The sequence below is a fragment of the Fundulus heteroclitus genome, chromosome 9, assembly GCF_011125445.2.
Source record: "Fundulus heteroclitus isolate FHET01 chromosome 9, MU-UCD_Fhet_4.1, whole genome shotgun sequence".
Classification (NCBI taxonomy): domain Eukaryota; kingdom Metazoa; phylum Chordata; class Actinopteri; order Cyprinodontiformes; family Fundulidae; genus Fundulus; species Fundulus heteroclitus.
Genome location: NC_046369.1, coordinates 32901584 through 32920560, shown reverse-complemented (window position 1 = coordinate 32920560; position 18977 = coordinate 32901584). Strand labels below are relative to the sequence as shown.

The window sequence follows — 18977 nt, the reverse complement described above, 5'->3', positions numbered from 1 at the left end:
TTGTAGAATCGTAGTAATTTTCCGACTTCTAATTTAAATGCATGTTCTTGGTTAGGCAGGGAAATCTATTGGCCAGCCCCACCAAGATTTTTTTTTCCACCAGCCGCCACTATTTCTTGCCCCCGAGCAGTTTATAGTGTGACACTGCATACGCGTTCGTTTCGCTCTGCCAGTACCTGTATGCACAGAGTCCGCTTTACTCAAGGCAGATTCTGTCCGCGCCAAGTATGTGGAGAACTTTAGGTATTGGTACGGAGGGGAGTTACACTTTAAGCCCATGTATAAAAATATTTAAATGGTATAGCTGTAATAATGTTCAATTACTTTAGCAGAGAGCCTACCAAGTTGCATTCCTCAAAGTAAAATCATAATGACAAACTCATTCAACTATCAAAACCTTTTCATCATGCTGCCAAACTCTACAAATGATAAAGAAGGAAATAAGAACCAAGGTTGAACCTCTGCACAACAAGCACGTGACAGAGAAAAACAGCAAATGCTAAGACAGGCATAGAATGTCCAAGACGAACACAAACTGATTGCATCAAATTCTGTACATTTTTCATTTTACCCTAAATGTCACCTGTTTCAAATCCCACAGTGTCAGAGGGAGAGAAACAAAAAGGCCACAAGTGTTGTTGGCCTAAAATTCCTTTCTGGTTTAAAAAAGAAACTTGAAAACAACTTTGGGAGGAATGTCATTTATATCCAGCCTCTCTGGCGCTGCATTTCAGAGGAAGCAGCTGACACATGTGCTTCTCCCATTATATGTTGAATCTTATAGAAATAGGTCTCTATAAGTAGACTGAGATCCCAGTCTCTGAGCACATTTAGACAGTGTCTGGACACATGGAAGGGAGCAGGCCAGGGCAAAGCTGACTCAACCGTGACCAAAGTAAAACTGCTCGGCTGTCAGGGATGGAGGGTTTATCCTACTTACCACGACAGTGCACAGCTGACCTGTGATGTTACTCGAATACTATCGAAAAAAAGATTGTCCTTCTTTGTAATGTAAATCACATATTTCAACTCTACAGTATTTTTCTTTAAAGAAAATTTCTCACCTGACAGAAGTTAGAAGATTGTTGGTATCTAATCTTGTCAGATATGGTAAAACTGCAAATCCCATTTTTATCTTAGCATAAAAGGATGGAAAAAGAGGGATAGCTGGCATTTTTTATTTTAGACCATCACACACACACATATGCATTAAGTCATATGTTCATAATGTGCAAAAACTGAGATGACAATATTATTGTAGATGAATAGAGAGCAGTGCTCTTTTTTTATTTGTGCCTCCAACCCAGTCTGTGACCTTTACAACCTGGACACCCTTATTCTGAGTCACGGATGAGTTCACACTACTGGTCTTGACGATCAATCCCGATTTTTTGATGAAATCTGATGTTTTTTGGAGGTGGCTGTTCATACTACTATGAAATGTGACTGTCATCACACTGCTGTCTGGATGGTTCAAGACCACAGAGCAACCCGCATCCGTAGATAACAGAAGGAGACGTCACACAGCAACGGACTGTTTGCGGAAGTAATGGTTTCTAAAAGTGTTCAATAACATTTTGTAAAACAAAACAAAAAGAAAAAAAAAGAAAAAAAGACATGGATATTGTCAGGCGTCTCTCCTTGTTATTAGAAAGCTGCTGACCAATGGTAGCCAACAATATTAAGACCACATCATAGCTAAACGAAGGCAAGATGAAAGCAGCACAGCTATTAATGTTGTTGTTTTTTTGTTAACTAACTGCTACTGCTGTGTGTTGATGTGTAGTTGGAGACAAGAGAGTGACATTAAAGATGGATAAAATGCAACGTGACCGTTCAGACAGCGGACGCTTTTAAAAAAATCTGATGCATATCCAAATTAGTACCACATATGGAAATGGCACAAAACCAGATACATGAATAGAGAAAAGATTGGAATTGGGGCATTAACACTGCTGTGAAAAAGACAGATATAGGTTGCATATAGGAAAAAAGATCAGATTTGGGCTGTATTTCCCTGGAGTGTGAACTTAGCCTTTCTGGTACAGCACTCAACTGGTTTAAATCCTACTTAAAGGATAGGGTCTTTTTTGTGTCAATAGGTAACTTTACATCAGAGATGACAAAAATGACATGTGGGGTTCTCCAAGGGTCCATCCTGGGTCCCCTCCTCTTCAATATCTACATGCTCCCTCTAGCTCAGATAATAAAAAACATCAACTACCATAACTATGCAGACGACACACAGCTCTACATCACCATGTCACCAGGTGACTATGAACCAGTTCAAGCACTGAGTAAATGCCTAAAAGAAATCAATGCCTGGATGCGCCAAAATTTTCTTCAGTTGATTAAAAACAAAACTGAAGCACTAATTTTTGGACCAATAGAGGAGAGATCAAAAGTTAGCACACAGCTTCAGTCGCTTCAGCTACAAACCACTGATCAGGCCCGAAATCTGGTTGTAGTGATGGACTCAGACCTGAACCTTCAAAAGCATCTAAAGACAGTTACAAGGTCGGCTTTCTATCACCTGAAGAACATTTCCAGGATTAAAGGACTGATGTCTAAGCAGGATCTGGAAAAATTAATCCATGCGTTTATTTTTAGTCGAACTGATCACTGCAACGGTGTTTTCACAGGTCTGCCTAAAAAGTGGATCAGACAGCTGCAGCTGATCCAGAACGCTGCTGCCCGCGTCCTCACTAAGACTAAGAAAGTAGAGAACATCACCCCAGTTCTAAAGTCCTTACACTGGCTGCCTGTATCTCAGAGAATAGACTTTCAAATCCTTAAAATACCCATTTGTTTAGGATTGCCTTTGACTGTTCTAGTTAAGCTGCTTTAAACATAATTAGTTCAACTTTGTAGTCCGACTTTTTTTTAATAATTGCTTTTAGTTTCTAATCTCCCGTGTTTTATTTTGATTCTACATTTTATTCCAACTTCCTTTTATTCTGTTTTATTTTCCTATATTTAATCATGTAAAGCATTTTGCATTGTCTTTGTACTGAAATGTGCTATATAAATAAATTTGCCTTAGTCTCCATGCAAAACACTAACTATTACACTGCCATACAAACTGAACTAAAAACACTAGGAATCTATTAGCCAACAACTATTGGATTCTAGTCTTTTGGCAATAATAATGTTGTGATGACAATGTATTTGAGATGAATTTAAAATCCTGTCTTAAAGAAAAATGGAAATTAATATCAACCAGACCAGTACATGGTTTACAAACAAATGTGCTGCCGTAAAAGCAGCAATACTTAAGAAAAAATAAAGTGCAATACACACCAAGCTGCAAACAAATAGGGCTGGGCCGGTCACTGTTTATCATACTGTGAGAACCTCATCCCACCCATGCCTATCGACTACATGTTTTTTTTTTTCTTCCTTTTTGAATAAGAATTGTGCAGATGTGTGGACGAGGGGGAACAATGGTGCCCCCTGAGTACGAGGTTACTCCGCTGACTCTGGCATGTCCTGTTTAGGTAGTATTCCTCACAATATACACACACAGGGAAAGCACACGCAGCAGCAGCTGCTGCTGATGAAAGGGCATAGAGGCAGACACAAATGATGCTAAGCAGAACTTCAGCAATTAGCGGGCCTCTTTATTGTAGTAAATCACGCAGGAATCTGAAGTAAACAGAAAGTGGGACATAAAAAATGGTTATCCCCTGTAACGGTTAGAGCTAAGAGGTCTGAACCATCCAGATCAAGGAGCGGGTGGACAAACATTGTCTGCCAATAAAAATAAAAAAAAAACACTGGAAACACATAGGGCCAAATGACAGCTCATGTTCAGCAACACCCTCTGCAGCAAAAGACAAAAAAGAACCACCATAATGAAAATACGAGGGCAGGCAAAATAACAGTGGGGTTCAGCGCATGTGAATAACCTTTCAGTGATGGAAAACAGCTCACCCTTTCCAGAATAATTGAATTTGGTGTGCTTTGTGACCAAGCATAAAGGCCTCCCTTTGCTGAGCGGCAGGCCGACCATGACTGTTGCATAACAGAGCTAATAAAGGAGGCCTATAGGGCCAAGGATGAGAAGAGGCGGGAGACACATGGGAACTGCCTCCGTTGTGCTGCTTTGTCTGGGGGTGCGAGCGAGCAAAGCCCCCCGGGCATAAGTGTAGGCATGCTTAACATAGTGCTCATTCCACAGCAACAAAAAAGCCCCACAGAAGTGCCTGGGTAATCTGCAGGAGATGGCCGGGCGTTACTTGAGGTATCCATCATCCTTCAAGATATGAACATGACTGATGCTGAAGGCAAAACGCACTAGTTTTACAGGACACATGTGGCCTGTAAGATAAGCGCAGGATTCTCTGTTCCTGTGCTGCAGAGGGTTATATGTGCCCAGATATGCCTCCAGGTATCGTTAACATTTCGATCCAAGTTTTAACTACAAGTTTTCCGCCACCTAACCAAACGGGTCTATCGTTCAGTCCACCGGTAGGAACAAACTTGAACTCTGGCTGATATGCAGCTCTTTGACAGAACATCACGACCATCTCTGGCAATTAAGATCCAGATGAATGACTCCTGTGTTTCAGCGATTAGTCGATAATCCGATGCCGACTCTTTGCGGGCTAGCAGACCCGAAGCTAGTGCACGCTGAACAGTCCTGGCTGCTAGCCGGCAGACATTGGATCTCAGCAAAAGGAGCCAACTCTCAGAAGTTTTCACACAAAACGCTGAAGTTTACCATGAGTAACTGAAGAGAAGCTGCAGAATCTAGAGTCTCACTCGAAAATGTAATTTGAATGAAGCCAAGTTCAGAACACAGCATGTTCACGTCCCCTAAATGTTTACAATATTACATTTTAATATTTGCAGTTATTCACCACAAACAAATTAAATACTTTAAAGTTCACTTTTAGCTTTGACGAACAGCAAGTGGGAAATCCCAGAGTTCATGGCCGACTTAAAGCTGTGGTAACTGGGGATTCCCACTCCGGCTGCCCGCTTAGCCATACCGGCGTGTAAATGGAGTTCTGCTCCTCCGAAAACTCTGACAGCAGATTCGAGTAAACTAATAATCTTTATGAAATGACTGCACATATTAAGCTTTAAGGTGTATTTTCTCTGTAAAAACCTCTTAAACTACTTTGTGAAAATTAAGGGTATAAAAAGGACAGAAAGCCGCTGGAACACAATGACGTATGCAGACCTATTGAGTGGCACATGTAAGAAGGTGACGATGACAACCTGTGGCTAGTGGCCTGCCGGCTGGATATGGAACTGCAAATTAAATGAGGATGGGTAAATGATTTGAGACTGCAGTCTCAGGAATTTTGCATTATGAAATTGAGAATCTGTGGGATATAACAAGATTCAGAGTATGCCAGAGAATGTGGCGAGATTGGTTACAATAATCACTCGCTCTTTTTATCTTATTAATTATGAAGATGTTCTCACCACCTTTCATGACCTTTAGTTTGCCATATAATAAACTATATCATGTGTCAGCAACAAGGACAGTGAGTATCCAGAGAAGTGCCCAATTTGGCATGTAGAGTGTGAAAGCATTACACTTGAGAAGGTCAATCAACGCTGACTCCCGGCAGGCCTTTACGATAGTTATGTTAACACAATGAAATTAGGATGATGCTTGCAATTTCAATATTTCTGCGTGATTTTGTGTTTTTAGTCAAGGCTATCATCATGTTATTACAATTTCATACCAACCCATGCCTGGTCTACTGCATGGGAATCCCCAAATCCCACACATAATTTCCATCATCACTATAGCCGTCGCTTAGAGTTAATTTAGTACGATCAGTGCTCATAGTCTGTCATATCTCAGAGTCAACTGGCCTAAATGGGGATCAGAACCGCTATGTAAAGAGAGAGAGTGAGAGATCTGCAAAGTTTGTCAAAGGTGCTCAATGGCCAAGAGAAATAAACTGCTATTCAGTTCTGTACAAGAGTACAAACTGACTGGTATAAAACTGGGATGAAATGGCAACATGAGAGAATAAAAAAAAGAAAAAAGAATAACTTTCAGAATAGGACACATAACCGTATGCTTTAACTATTTTTACCTAAAAATGCTGCAAATTTCATTCTCACAAAATAATTTGTGAATCTAGAAGTGAACTGAAGATTTAAAAATTGCATCCCAGTGGACAATGATAAATGACAAGAATAGACATGCATACTTTACATAATTTCAAACAATAAAAAGGTCCAAAACTACCCAAACCTTTTATACAAAACACATTTAACAAAGAAAATTGTTCCATGCTAAATTTGATATGAATACTAGAAATGCCTACACTTTTTTCCCCTCATCTGGTCTTGACCTACTGCTGGTATCAAGGTCTGCCAATGTTTAAACATTTTTAGTTAGTTTTAAACAACAGAAAGTTTCACCATGCAGTTCCTACTTTTTCCCTTCTAACTAGATGTTAGAGAAATTGTCTAGCATCTAGTTTGATCATGTTTTATATTTCTGCGCAAATTCCACAAAACTGTGTTTTTACTCGTGCTGAAAACGTCACACCTGGTCAGTATCATTTTACATCTGTGGTTGTGAACCGCTTAGAAAAAGAAAAAAAAAAAGAAAAATAGTTGGTAATCACACTTTGATTAGTCAGGCTCAAGTTTTTCTTTACCGCTCTAATGACAGAGCAACAACATGTTATCTCATCTAAAGAGTTATGAATCACTGACAACAGTGAGCTAGCAGACAATATACACACCCTTAATTTGCTTTAAACAGATGAGCTGTCAAAGTGGTTCTTTACTTCTGGATCAAGCTTGACTAGCTTTCAAACTGGAGGAGAGAAACATCAAGTCAAAGACTCAACTTTTTGATCTGATGTACACATGTTACCCAGTCAGATTTTAGTATTAGGTACTAAATCTGGTGTGATTTATGGTGAAGGCCATTTCAGGTGGCGACAGAAGACATTCCTTTGTCAAGTTAGCCAATAAATCCCTGAACAGCACCAGAACAAATGCAGGAAGCATTCTTTTAGTCATGACAAACCAACAACCTCCACCCTTCAGACACTGACTGCTGGCAGATCTTGTGAAACTGATCAGCCCTGTGCAACAGACCTTCATCAACCGACGAGGAGGAGAGGGGGCTCTTCTAATGTTATAAAGCAACCTGCATCACAAGTTCTAGGTCAATATTTCCCTGGGAATCTTTGTCCAGACGACTAACATCAAGTAGGTTGTGAACTGAAAGTTTCATTTGCCAACTGTACAATCAAGCACTTACAGTACCCTTTAAAAAGTATTCACACTCGGTAAACATTTCCACGTTATATCTTTTTTACAATCACATCCATCCATTTTCTAACACGTCTATCCCTTGTGCCCATCTCCAGCTGTCAATAGGCGAGAGGCGGGGGACTGTTATAATCAAACTTGCATATATTTTACTGTTTTCTTTTTTAAATCACAGACCAACATAATAGCACAACAGAAGGATGATGATGATCCATAGTTTAAAGAAATGTTGAATAAAAATCTGAAATATGTGGCATACATCTTGTACTTTGTTCTCTTTCTCTGATACCCCTAAACCTAAACCTATTAACACATAATCCATTTATGTGAGAAGCAGGTAACCGGCCCAGGGCAACTCTTGTGGCATTGCAAAGATTCAAAGATCAGGTGGGAAAATCTGTTGATAGGGAAACTATTAATCGTGCACTCCACAAAACGTATCACTTATAGGAAAGTTGCAACAAGAAGGCTATTGTTGAAAGAAAGCCATAAAAAGTCATGTTTGGAGTTTGCAACAAGCCATATGGAGGACACAGCAAACGAGTGGAAGAATGTGCTGTCAGAAGAGACAAGAACTAGAATTTTTTTACCTTAGTCAAAATGTTATCAGAAAAAAATCCACCAACTCCACTGTGAAACAAGGTAGTGACAGCATTAAGCTAAGGGGATGCTTTTCTTCAACAGGGCCAAACACTTTCTGTATGCAGCCATTAGTTGCCATTTCTTGAGTTGCATCAACAAAAGAATTATAAGGATTAAAGACAATTTGGACCAGCCAGTTACTTTGCAAAATATTCACCAACTTAACACTAAAAACCATGTTCTACAGTAGATTGATAGGAGGCTGTTAAAACATTAAATTTTTTCTTAATATTCTAGGGCAGGGGCCACCAACCTTTTTGAAACTGAGGTCTACTTCATTGGTACTTTGTCATACGAAGGGCTACCAGTACTGACCTTTGAACTTGAAGAGTCTGAGTTCATCTTAACTTTATGTAACATAAATACATTCTTTATGCTTTGTTATAGATATTGCCATTTTTGAATCTATAAATCAGTGCAAGTGTAATTAAACAAGAAAAGTAATGGAATAAAAAATAGTTTTAGATGCAGCTCACTGGTGGATTGTGCTTTTTAGAACAGGTTTCTGGGGACCACATGTGGTCCTCGGGGGCTACTAAGTGCCCACGGGCACCATGTTGGTGACCCCTGTTCTAGGGAATTCTTAATCTCTTAGAGATGGCTTCCAATTTTCTTCCAAAATGTAACTTATTAAAAATATTAAGAAAAAATTCTTACTATTTTCTTAAAGGGCAATAGGCATCACTGCTCAGGGTGCTATTCCACCCGGGAGAGACTCAAACACTTGGAAAAAATAAACTCATTGCTTTCAGTGCCCCGAATGAGTTTCCTTTTGCTTGCTCGCAAGTGTTGTGTCCTTGTAAACCGAATGTGCCTCTGAAGAAGAAACAAAAAGCTGATGTTAGCAAAGGATTTTTAGATTCCCAATTTGATGCTGAAGAATACTGTTTAGTTCTTTTTAAAGATAATTTTGTAATGCTTTTGAGCATTAGGTTTACATATTTATTTTTATACATTTATACTTAAAATGTCTTCATTGAGAGAAAAGTGGAGTCGAAGTCAAATTCTTTGTGTACTCAAACTAGGCCAAAAAAGCCAATTCAGAAAATGACTTGTCAGACCTGAATTGTTTTGCACTGGACATAGGTAATCTAAAACATAGTTGGAAACTTATTAAACATTTATTCTCTTACTGAAAACACACACACACTCGATCCCTTGCTTTTTGCTTTAGGACAATTTTATTTTACTTTTTTTTTTTAACACACCGATGACAGATTTTTTAAAATTTTGTTTTAATTTTAGACCATTACTCTATATTTATGGAAAAATGAATAAGTGGGTATCAAGAACAGAATAAAATGTTCCAAGGATGGCATTTTTACAAGAATAACGTCCTAGGCCTGGGTGTAAAATGAGTAAAAGAGCAGCCAGTGTTGAACTATGGAATAATCTTAGAAAATATACACCAGAATTACTTAAAAAAAACTGCAAGGAGACACCTCAAGTAATAGATGACTAAATTGGACTTGTCATGAAACATTTTCATTACATCATACCTGTACGCCTCTGAAGGACACAAAATAGCTGCCAATTTGAGCTTTTTTCCAAAACAACCTCAAGACTGGACTTATGTCCCTTCACATACTTGGGAGGGTTGGTTTTGTCAATCTCTACCTTTCCCTTATAATACGGTTGAGGTAAAGTACTTGCTATAATTCCCAGTGATCTCGTAAATCTGCTTTAACTCCCTGCTTGAGCCCATTTCTGGGCTGGTGAAATCCAAGTCCCCACAAAAGCACATCCTTGCAGCTTTCCCACTGGTCCAACTAGCATTCTTCACATACTTTCCACAAAGATTTCTGGGAGTTGGAGTTTCAGGCTCGCGCCCTACAACACTGCACTCCTTAAAGCCAGTCAAGAAACACCCAACCACGGCCGCTTCGACACAAACAAGGAGACTTTTAGGCGGTTCTTGACACGCTGCTCATCTGAAGGAGGTGTCTCTGTATGAAAAAGGAAAGGGGGAGCTGGGAAACAAAGGCTCTCTGTTGAGATTTGTCAGTCAGGAATGTTTCAGGTCACCGAAAGTCATCAAGTCAACGAGTGTACTGATGAGTTCAGGTGATTGGAGTATGAAACAGACATCAAGCTTGCTCTTCCTTGAGGGCTGAGGCTGATGACTGCCTTGGGTGAGCAGACAGACAGGGTTATTACTGGTTCAGCACAGGCTGCTGGTCTGGTGACACCAAACTCCTCTGAAACAGAAAAAAAAACCCGGAAAGGCTGAGGCTGCTGTCTACCTCCCTGTCAAAACACTGTCAGACTCGGCGCGTTGGAGGGACATCATTAAAGTGGCCCACGCGTTCATATTGACGGGTGTTGCTCACACCCGCGTCTCAGGAGGCCACGACTCCTGCTAAATCTCAGCTGATTTCCAGCTAATTTATTCACATCGAGCAGGAATCTGATTAAACGGAGGGAAGAAGGAATACACCCGCGGTCTTCATCAGCAGAGGTCTGCCCTCCTTTTCAGCACGGCTGACATCTCCATGTGCGTTCATAGTTTAGAGAGTCAACTTGTTGAATTAGCGCGTGTGTGTGTGTGTGTGTGTGTGTGTGTGTGTGTGTGTGTGTGTGTGTGTGTGTGTGTGTGTGTGTGTCTGTAATCCCACTACCTCCGGGCCTCCAGCCTACCTACCTATCTCTGGGGTCAATCCACGAAGTTTGCCGGGTGTTGTGGTCGATAAAAAACACTCTCCCGTCGTAATCTCGGGCTTCCTCCCAGCCCGCGGGCAGCGGCAGCTCCGAGCTCTCCCGCCGCTTACCGCCGCTGACCCACGGCATGTCGTCGAGACGGTGAGTCGGGCTGAAGCCCCCCCCCCCCTGCCCTGCTTTCTTTTAATCCCCCCCACCCCCCCGGAAAGAAAATGAGTCGTCGGTCTTCACTGCATTACAAGCGACCTCCACCTCGACGCGCGGGGGAAGAGAAGCGTAAAAGCAGGGACTTGCACCGAGGTTGTCCGCTGAAAGCGTCCCGCGGGAGAAACATCCACTTTCTCCCCCTACAACCCCCCTGAAAGCAGTCCAGCGGCGCTCTCACGGTCCTCCATGTTCGCCTCCTCCACCATATTTCATTCCTTCGTGTCCATATTAGGGGCCGGATTTGCATAAACGCTCAGACGTCCTCCACCTCCGTCCAATGGGGGAAACGCTGGGAGTGTGGGCTCCCATTAAAACTAATTACTACACCCCAAACAGAGGCTTTAAAACGGCTTCAGAGTGCCGCTCCACGGAGGTTTCACCCGGAAAACGGCGGAAGATGCAAACAATTCTCATTTAGGAGGGGGGAAAAAGTTCAAGAAAAAGTTTTTACTTATTGGCAGGCTAAGTATCAAACAACCGTATTTTACATTCACATAAAAACAATTATTTTACTATTAAGATCAAAAAATAAACAATTGCATCTAAAAACAAGAAACTGATTTAAACGCACGGACACCTCCCACTGAGTGCCGCCGTGAACGCGGGCGTATTGCAGCGGTACAACAGCGCCACCTTGTGTCTCTGATGCGAATAGCATCTCCATCGAGTCAGCTTGTTCGTTTCTCTGCTGTATGTCCGTCATGTAGACGGTCACTCATGCAAATTCTTTTCCTTATATGAATTTAACAGAGAAAATGTTTGAATGAGCTGTCACATTTATTTATTTGATATTTGTGCCGAGTGGAATACAATTGAACATACTTTTTTTTTTCACTCATTTAAGTCAAAAGTGACACTGATATGTACATCGTAGATTCATTGTGCACATAGATAATTATATATTTCAGCACGTGTTTCTGTTTTGATGATTACATTTGACAGCTGACGGAAATGTGAAAATTCAGTTTCTACAGCAAATTCAAAATATCACACAGGATCAACTAAAAGACTGATTTTTTTCACAACCAAGGGGAATGCTGTTCTCTCCACAGTTTGTCGTTGACACCATGCAAGGAAAGTAGCCAAAGCTACAAAAAGTTGAATGAAGGCAAACGATGTGGTAGAAAATGAGGGATAAATGGGTGGTTTTTCTTTCCACTGTCGCCTCATGCTTGCTGAGTATGAGGGATTGCTGCAAAGCCATGGACAATGCAGACCACTCTCCCTGTAGCTCTACGCTTCTTCAGGAGTGAATGCTGCTTGTCGGGACTTTGAAGCAATCAACTGGTTTCCTTATATAGGAGATTGTTGACCAATCTGTATAATCTGATTGATTTTGACTTTGTAAAGTGCCTCGAGATGACATGTTTCATGAATTGGCGCTGTATAAATAAAATTGAATTGAATTGAATTGGATTGAATTGAAATGCAACCTCAGAGGATTGTGGACACAGACCCATTCATGAGTTTAGGAGAGATTAGAAAGATATAAAGGCAGTGAGAGCCATCACACCAAACCTGTCCGGGGCATGGGCCACTTTCACCGTGTTAGGTCACTCATGGGACAATATCAGAAGCATCTTAAAAGGACTAAGGAGATAGGGGACTGGGTTGTTGCTCAGTAGTCCAAAAGCTGCATTTACAGATGAAATCAAATTTAAGTAGGAAACAAAGGTTCCAGAGTCTGAACGAAGAGCAGAGAGGCACAGAGCCCACGCTGCTTTAAGTCCAGTGAGAAGTTTCCATAGTTAATGTCGTATCATACCATTCATGGTACACTGTGTTCTGAGGTCCGCAGTCTGACGCAGCCCTCCACGAGGCAATTTTAGAGCATATCAAGCTTTCTTCTGATGACAAGCGTTGTGGAGATGCTGATTTCATTTCCCAGCACGTCTGTGTTGGATTGGCTGCAAACTGGTGTTGTAAACTCCCTAGAGCAGGGGCCTGCACCGTTTACAGTCTAAAGAGCCATTTTGCCTACAGTCCACTTGAATGAAACTCGTTCAGAGCCACAAATGTTGCCTAGCCTTTTAAAAAAAAAGACAAGTTATAATTTTTGATAAAGATCTACTGTAGGAAATATGTTGTCATCATTAAAGTAACGCCCCTTTATTTATCCATACACGTGGCAGTCTATTTTGAGGTTAAAAAAAGCCTTCAACAGTGCCACAACTGGATTTCCTCCATGCTATGCCGCATTGATGCAGTGAGTCATGCACAAGGAGCCCCAACCAGGTATTAAGTGTGTATTCTGTACAGTACATGGAATTTGCTTTTTAGTAGGTCAGTACGGGTGAAAAGCTTTTTTTTATTGCTCTAATGTAATATTCTAATTGTCTGAGAAACTGAATTTAAGTTTTTGACTAGTTGAATGGTTCAAGGTAAGCTGTAAATCGCAATCTTTAAAATTAACCGGATTAAACACTTCTCTGTTAAGTCACATCTACGAAAATCCCACCTGGTGATCCTGATTGGCTTGTCTATTTTATGTGGTATTGAAATCCCTCCCAATGGCAGCGATTCCAGCTGGATGCGTGGAGCCCCGTGGAGCTCTGCGGAACCACATCCATCTGCTGAGAGTCAGGTTAGCATTTAGCTACATCAACCTTCCCATCAACTCTGACCAGTCTCCTCGTCATTGGTGAAGAATAACTTTGCCAATAGGTCCCCAGCTCACGCTGCCACCACCATGTTTCACAGTGGGGACGGGTTCATGGTGCTGTACAGTGCTAGTAGACACAGCAGCCAACACAAAACATGCAGGACAGGGGCACTTGAAGACCAGGGTTGGGGAACCACTGCTTCAGAAGGCCTGTGGCAAACTTTAAACATACCGTAGATTAGTTACAAAGTGGGTTAAGGACCACAAGAGGGCCTACAAACCTGACTCGGTTACATCAGTTCTGTCAGGAGGAATGGCCCAAAATTTCAGCTAACTGTGGTGAGGAGCTTATGTAAGGACACCCAAACCGTCTGACACATGCACTGCAAAAACGGATCTAAAAATAAGTAAAATGTTCTTAAAATGAGTGTATTTCCTTGATTTGAGCAGGTAAATAAGATGATTTGCCAATGGAATGAGATTTTTCCATTTAAAATAGGAACAACTCATCTCCATCATCTTATTTTAAGTGCAGGATGTCTAATTATCTTATTTTAGGGGTCAAAATACTCATTCCATTGGCAGATAATCTTATTTACCTGCTCAAATCAAGGGTAAATACACTCATTTTAAGAACATTTTACTTATTTTTAGATCCGTTTTTGCAGTGTGCAGGACATCCAAAAGGCAAATCTGCCAAATACTGAGAATGTGTTTAAATGTCTGAATCTGACGAAATAGTTTAGAAAAATCTAAACAAATAAAAATAAAATCATCCCTTTATCCTGTAATTTAGAAAATATGAGTAACTTTTTCAATTATAACTGACATAAAACAGGAAAAGTTTAGTCTGGTTTAATGTCAGGCAGTGACAGTGCAAAACAGTGGGTCTTTATACAGTGTACGCAAACATCAGATCTTTGTGTGTATTTGGTCTTCACGGACGTGGGAGCAAACAGAGGAAATCCCACATGTTTGTCGGCCTCGTGTGAGTGACTGCAGGAACTGCATTGACACCGATGCCACCCGCTTCCTCACAGTTTTCCCCAAGTCTCTGTTACAGCAACAACAAAAAAAAACCTACTCAATTTATAGAGAAGCACAAGAGGAATCAACAAAGAAGGGGGGTTCTTCTCTCCACTCTTTACTTCAAACACCGAGGAAAGTTTCTTCTGAAGTTGTCCCCCCTCACACTGTTCGAATACAAACAGAAGCTTCCTCTTTCCCTCCACCAGGAGATTGATTTTGTGACGTTCTGTCCGCGTCTTTGTCGGGACATCAGAACGCTCAGCTGGGGATTTTATTGCCTTTTTGTTTGCGGTTCGAACAATGTTCTTAAGAACGGGAAACATTTTCTCACATCTCGGCTTTGATCTGCAGCCTCCTACGATTGTTTCCCACAGGCTCTGCAGTGTTCGTAAAAGACGAGACAATAAGCCGCTCTGTTGTTTCACATTCAGTCACATGCAAGGCTGACTGTAAAAGCAGATAGCCCGAACGGATGAAATCGACTAACTGTGCAACCCAGTTCTGTTGCTCTTGCACAGCATTGATGCTTAAGCTTGTGCATGTTGCTCTCTCATCCTATGTCCGCTTGCTCTTTACTGGATCCCTCTTAGAGGGCTTTTTACGTCTGGAACCAGGTTCCTCTCACATCTACGGGACAAACTGTTTAGCTGTCCGTCCTCTGGCATTCATGCGTGTCTGAATCAAAACCCACAGGATGCAAAGACAGACCTCCCTGCTGTGGTACAGATGAATATCCTGTCCTCGTTTAATGATCTCTCGCGTGGCTTGCAATCTGGGGACGTGTCCGGACAATGGCTTCATCCAAACGAAGCCATCCCCGCCGCTGCTCCGGCTGCCCGTTGGCATGGTGGCGGGATCACAAAGGGGGAGGGTCCATGCAAGCCCCCTCTCCTCCCTGCATCAGAAGATGTGTGCTCCTCTGAGTGGAGGGCGTTTGTGAACTAGCTGCGCGCCCTGAGCCAGAGCAGTCAGCTCCAATTATCAGGCGCTTTGAGCAGCCGCCGTCCCGACCGGACTCCAAGAGGCCTCCGCATCCCACACGCAGCCGGTGAAGGGGAACTCTCATGGAGCTCTTGAGCATGGAGGCCAGAGAGTCAGGGAGCGGCATGGACTCGCCCGCCTGCGTTCTGGAGCTGCTGGGAATGCTGGTCTACGTCGGGGCATGGCTCTGCGCTTTGGCCTGCACCATCCTGCCGCAGTGGCTGACCATGTCCACCTCTCTGTTGCCCATAGAGAGCTACGATTTGGGACTGTGGGAGACCTGCGTGGTCCAGGACACCGGCGGCATGGAGTGCAGATCCTACGACAGCCTGCTGGGCCTCTCCAGTGACCTGAAACTGGCCCGCATCCTGATGTGCACCGCCCTCGCTCTGGGCTTGCTGGGATTTCTTGTGGCCATACCTGGGCTTCACCTGATCAACAGCTGCGAACACTACAGCGGCCGTCAGACCAAGAGGACCCTAATCATCACAGGAGGGGTGCTGGGGATGATGTCTGGGGTGCTCTGTCTGGTCCCCGTGTCCTACATCGCACATTTGACGGTGATGCATTTCTTTGACACCAAGGTGCCCGACGTGGTGCCTCGGTGGGAGTTTGGAGACGCTTTATTCTGCGGCTGGGCGGCAGGATTCCTCTTCGTGGTGGCCGGGCTGACCATGGTGACCTCCAACCGGTGCTCTCAGGTGGAGCGGGACCCCGTGCCACAGAGGAGGTACCGGGTGAAGAGCATGGACCATCCTCTCAGAAAGCGCCCAGAGTATGTTTAATGAACAGAAGAGCACGATCACCTGTAGAGCTGCACTTGAAACTGCTTGGCACCAATGATGTAAATTATATATATATATATGACATGCAAGGTAATGTATAATGGCTAGTTTAGCCAACAAAGGGCTTTCATTATAATGTTTTAGCTATTTTAAATGACTCACATGCACAATCAGACACCGCATTACAAGATGACCTGCTGTGATTAGTACAAGTGAATATTTCTTGTGAGGGGAGGTTTTATAAAATGCATTGTATCAATGGATGGCTATCATTTACCATTTCCAAAATGAAAAATAAACTATCAAAACCTTTCGCTAGGCTTGCTGTTAATGTCTTTGACTCTAAAGTGGAGATCCTTTCCTAAAACCCTTTTCTTTTCTGTCTGGATTGCTCATCAGCTGTATCCTCCAGTAGGTTGTGCTGATTCAGATGAGGTGTAAGGGTAAGCATTCTGTCCTGGTAGAAAGTTCTCGCCTGAAATTTGTATATGCGTTCTTTGAAATGTGTCTTTGCATAAATCTAGCTGTGTTTAAGAATTTGGCCCGGTTTGTGTGACGTTTTTTTTATAAGCTTTTTAAACTTGAACAACATATGTTCCTTTTAACAGTTTTTGTCGCAACAGACTACCAGCAAAAATGCTTTTTTCTCTTTTCAAAAATTGACAAAAGATTGAATTCTCTATTTCTATGGGTATTCCCTGATGTAAAAATCACTACACAATTTCATATTTAATTGTTTACCTCTGGGTGAAGATATGTTCACACTCACTGTAAATTTACCAATTTTCACATGGGATGGAAAATTTTCTTTGTATTCCTTTCATGGGATGAAAAAGAAAACCAACTTTTCTTTTCATCCCATGTGATGAGAGATAAGCTTCTACAAATGGAACTTTTTCATTAAAAAAAATCCTTACTATTTGTAACTTGGGGAAGCCAAAAGCTTGTAATTGTATTCATTAAAAAGGGAGAAAATGTAGAGGCATAAAGTCACTTGAAGAATGATGCCCTCCCAACACATTTCCTCTTTTTTTACTTTTTTGTCTCACATCTCTACATTACAAAATGATCCAGGTCAAGAGCAGCCTGCAGAGCTGTGGATGTTGTTCTGGGTTCCTTTCTGACATTCTGAATGAGCCGTCGATGCATTGTTAGACTAATTATGGTGGGTCAGCCACTGCTGGAAAGGTTTGTCACTGTTCCAGGTCAACTTGTTTCACATTTGTCCTTGTCTTCTTTAGATCAAGACACGTTATGTTGGGTTTTAAAAAAAATAATCTTTTCCCCTACTTCGTGTTATCAGACAGGTTCTATTTAAGTGTGTTTTCTTGGTTCTACGGCTATGACAGTAATGGGGCCTGGGAGTGTCTCTAAAAAATGTTGCAAACACAGCTAGTTCATGATTTAACCAGGAAATAACATTTGCTCTTGACAAAGGAAATCTGAAAACTGCTTTTTGTGTTTAATCAGACCACCTGACATTAAAATTAGTTTGATCGTCTGATACATTTGAGTACAACAAAACAGAGAAAACAAGTTAATCTTTTAAAAAGGCACTTTTTTGCAGCAGAAACGTCCCCCCCCCGTCCCCCCCCCTCCCCCCCCTCCCAAGGCTTAAGTTTGTGTTGGTAAAATCCCAAAGGACCCGAGGCTGCATGGAGTAGTGTCGTGATTCGTGGCCTGTTATGTCAGAGCTTTAGGCACTGGCTAAACCTCAGTCACCCTCAGACGAGCGGTCTAGTGGGGGGCCAAAGGGACTAAAAACAGCCGTCAGGTGTCTGTGGCGGTGGAAACTCAGCTTGAGGCTAATTCCATTAGATTTCCTGGTCACTCACAGAGCTAAGCTGTGTTTAATGAATACTTCAATGGTCGAAGAATGTAGCACACGTTGACATAATTACACAAATTTGCCAAGGGTCAGAGTGTGTCACCGCTCACTGTTGTCCGAACTCCGGTCCGCGCTGCTCAGACACACACAGGTAGAGTGGACAATATTTGACCCTTTTTATTCTATCAGTTGTACTTTTGGAGGCGTCAGCTCTTACAGAATGAAGCTAATAAGAGATAATGATGTTGTCACAGCAGCTCGTCTCCTCGAGGGGCCCGAGGTGGGACAGACTTTACTTCTAAGCCACTTACATTCGTTCTTTTGAGCCTCTAAGAGCCAGAGGCGCTTGGAGCAGATTGAGAGATTGCATTATAACATCTGATACCCCATTTACACATTTCTGTATGTATTTTTGGTTTAAGCAGTTTTGGTCCCCATTAACTACGTGGCCTAAGCTGACATTTGTGTTTTATTTTGATCATAACAACTACCTCAGTTAATTTTTGTTAAGTTTTCAACTCTATGTGCGATTTATTTATTCCGCATTACTTCATTCTGGGGTTGGGAGGCACGCCAGCACACCAGCAGCAGAAGAAGGAGCTCATCCATTGAGCCATTTGTGCAAGAATCGCCCCTTTCCCTTGTTAGTTCATAAATTAACGGTAAATAACCAATAAAGCTGGGCTAAATTTCATGAGCTACATCCAAACCTGAAAACTGCTGCACCTGTAGAATCAGGAAATCACTTACATAAGGAGAACCCATGGGCAACTTGAAGTAGATTAGACCATCTCATAAAGCAAAACACCATAAGAAGAAATGCGATAGAGCAAAATCCTTTTCACAGCACTATATTTTTTTATTTGTCATTTTTATCTATTAAATGTATTTATTATTTTATTTATTTGTTTATTTATTTGTCCAGAAAACGATTGAATGATTGTCAGGTACTATAACAAGATTAGTGTTCATAACTCCATCAGGC

At 41.9% G+C, this 18977-nt stretch overlaps 2 protein-coding genes across 2 annotated transcripts in view; one reads left to right on the top strand and one right to left on the bottom strand.

Annotated features, from left to right (window-relative positions):
• Positions 1–10737, bottom strand: part of wwc3 (WWC family member 3) — a 51328-nt gene extending 40591 nt beyond the window's left edge. Inside the window, exon 1 of the mRNA XM_012861165.3 lies at positions 10544–10737. Within this exon, the coding sequence (XP_012716619.2) occupies positions 10544–10689 (146 nt within the window). The 5' untranslated portion in view covers positions 10690–10737. The remainder of the gene's footprint in view (positions 1–10543) is intronic.
• A 4277-nt stretch (positions 10738–15014) lies between these two features.
• Positions 15015–16468, top strand: LOC105925330 (putative claudin-24). The gene has a single exon (XM_012861111.3). It carries the CDS (start codon positions 15463–15465, stop codon positions 16162–16164), a length of 702 nt encoding a protein of 233 aa, XP_012716565.2. The 5' UTR covers positions 15015–15462; the 3' UTR covers positions 16165–16468.
• Positions 16469–18977: the final 2509 nt, after the last annotated feature.

Coding starts and splice junctions, on each gene's coding strand:
- LOC105925330 (XM_012861111.3), top strand. CDS start 15,463: ATGGAGCTCTTGAGCATGGAGGCCAGAGAGTCAGGGAGCGGCATGGAC.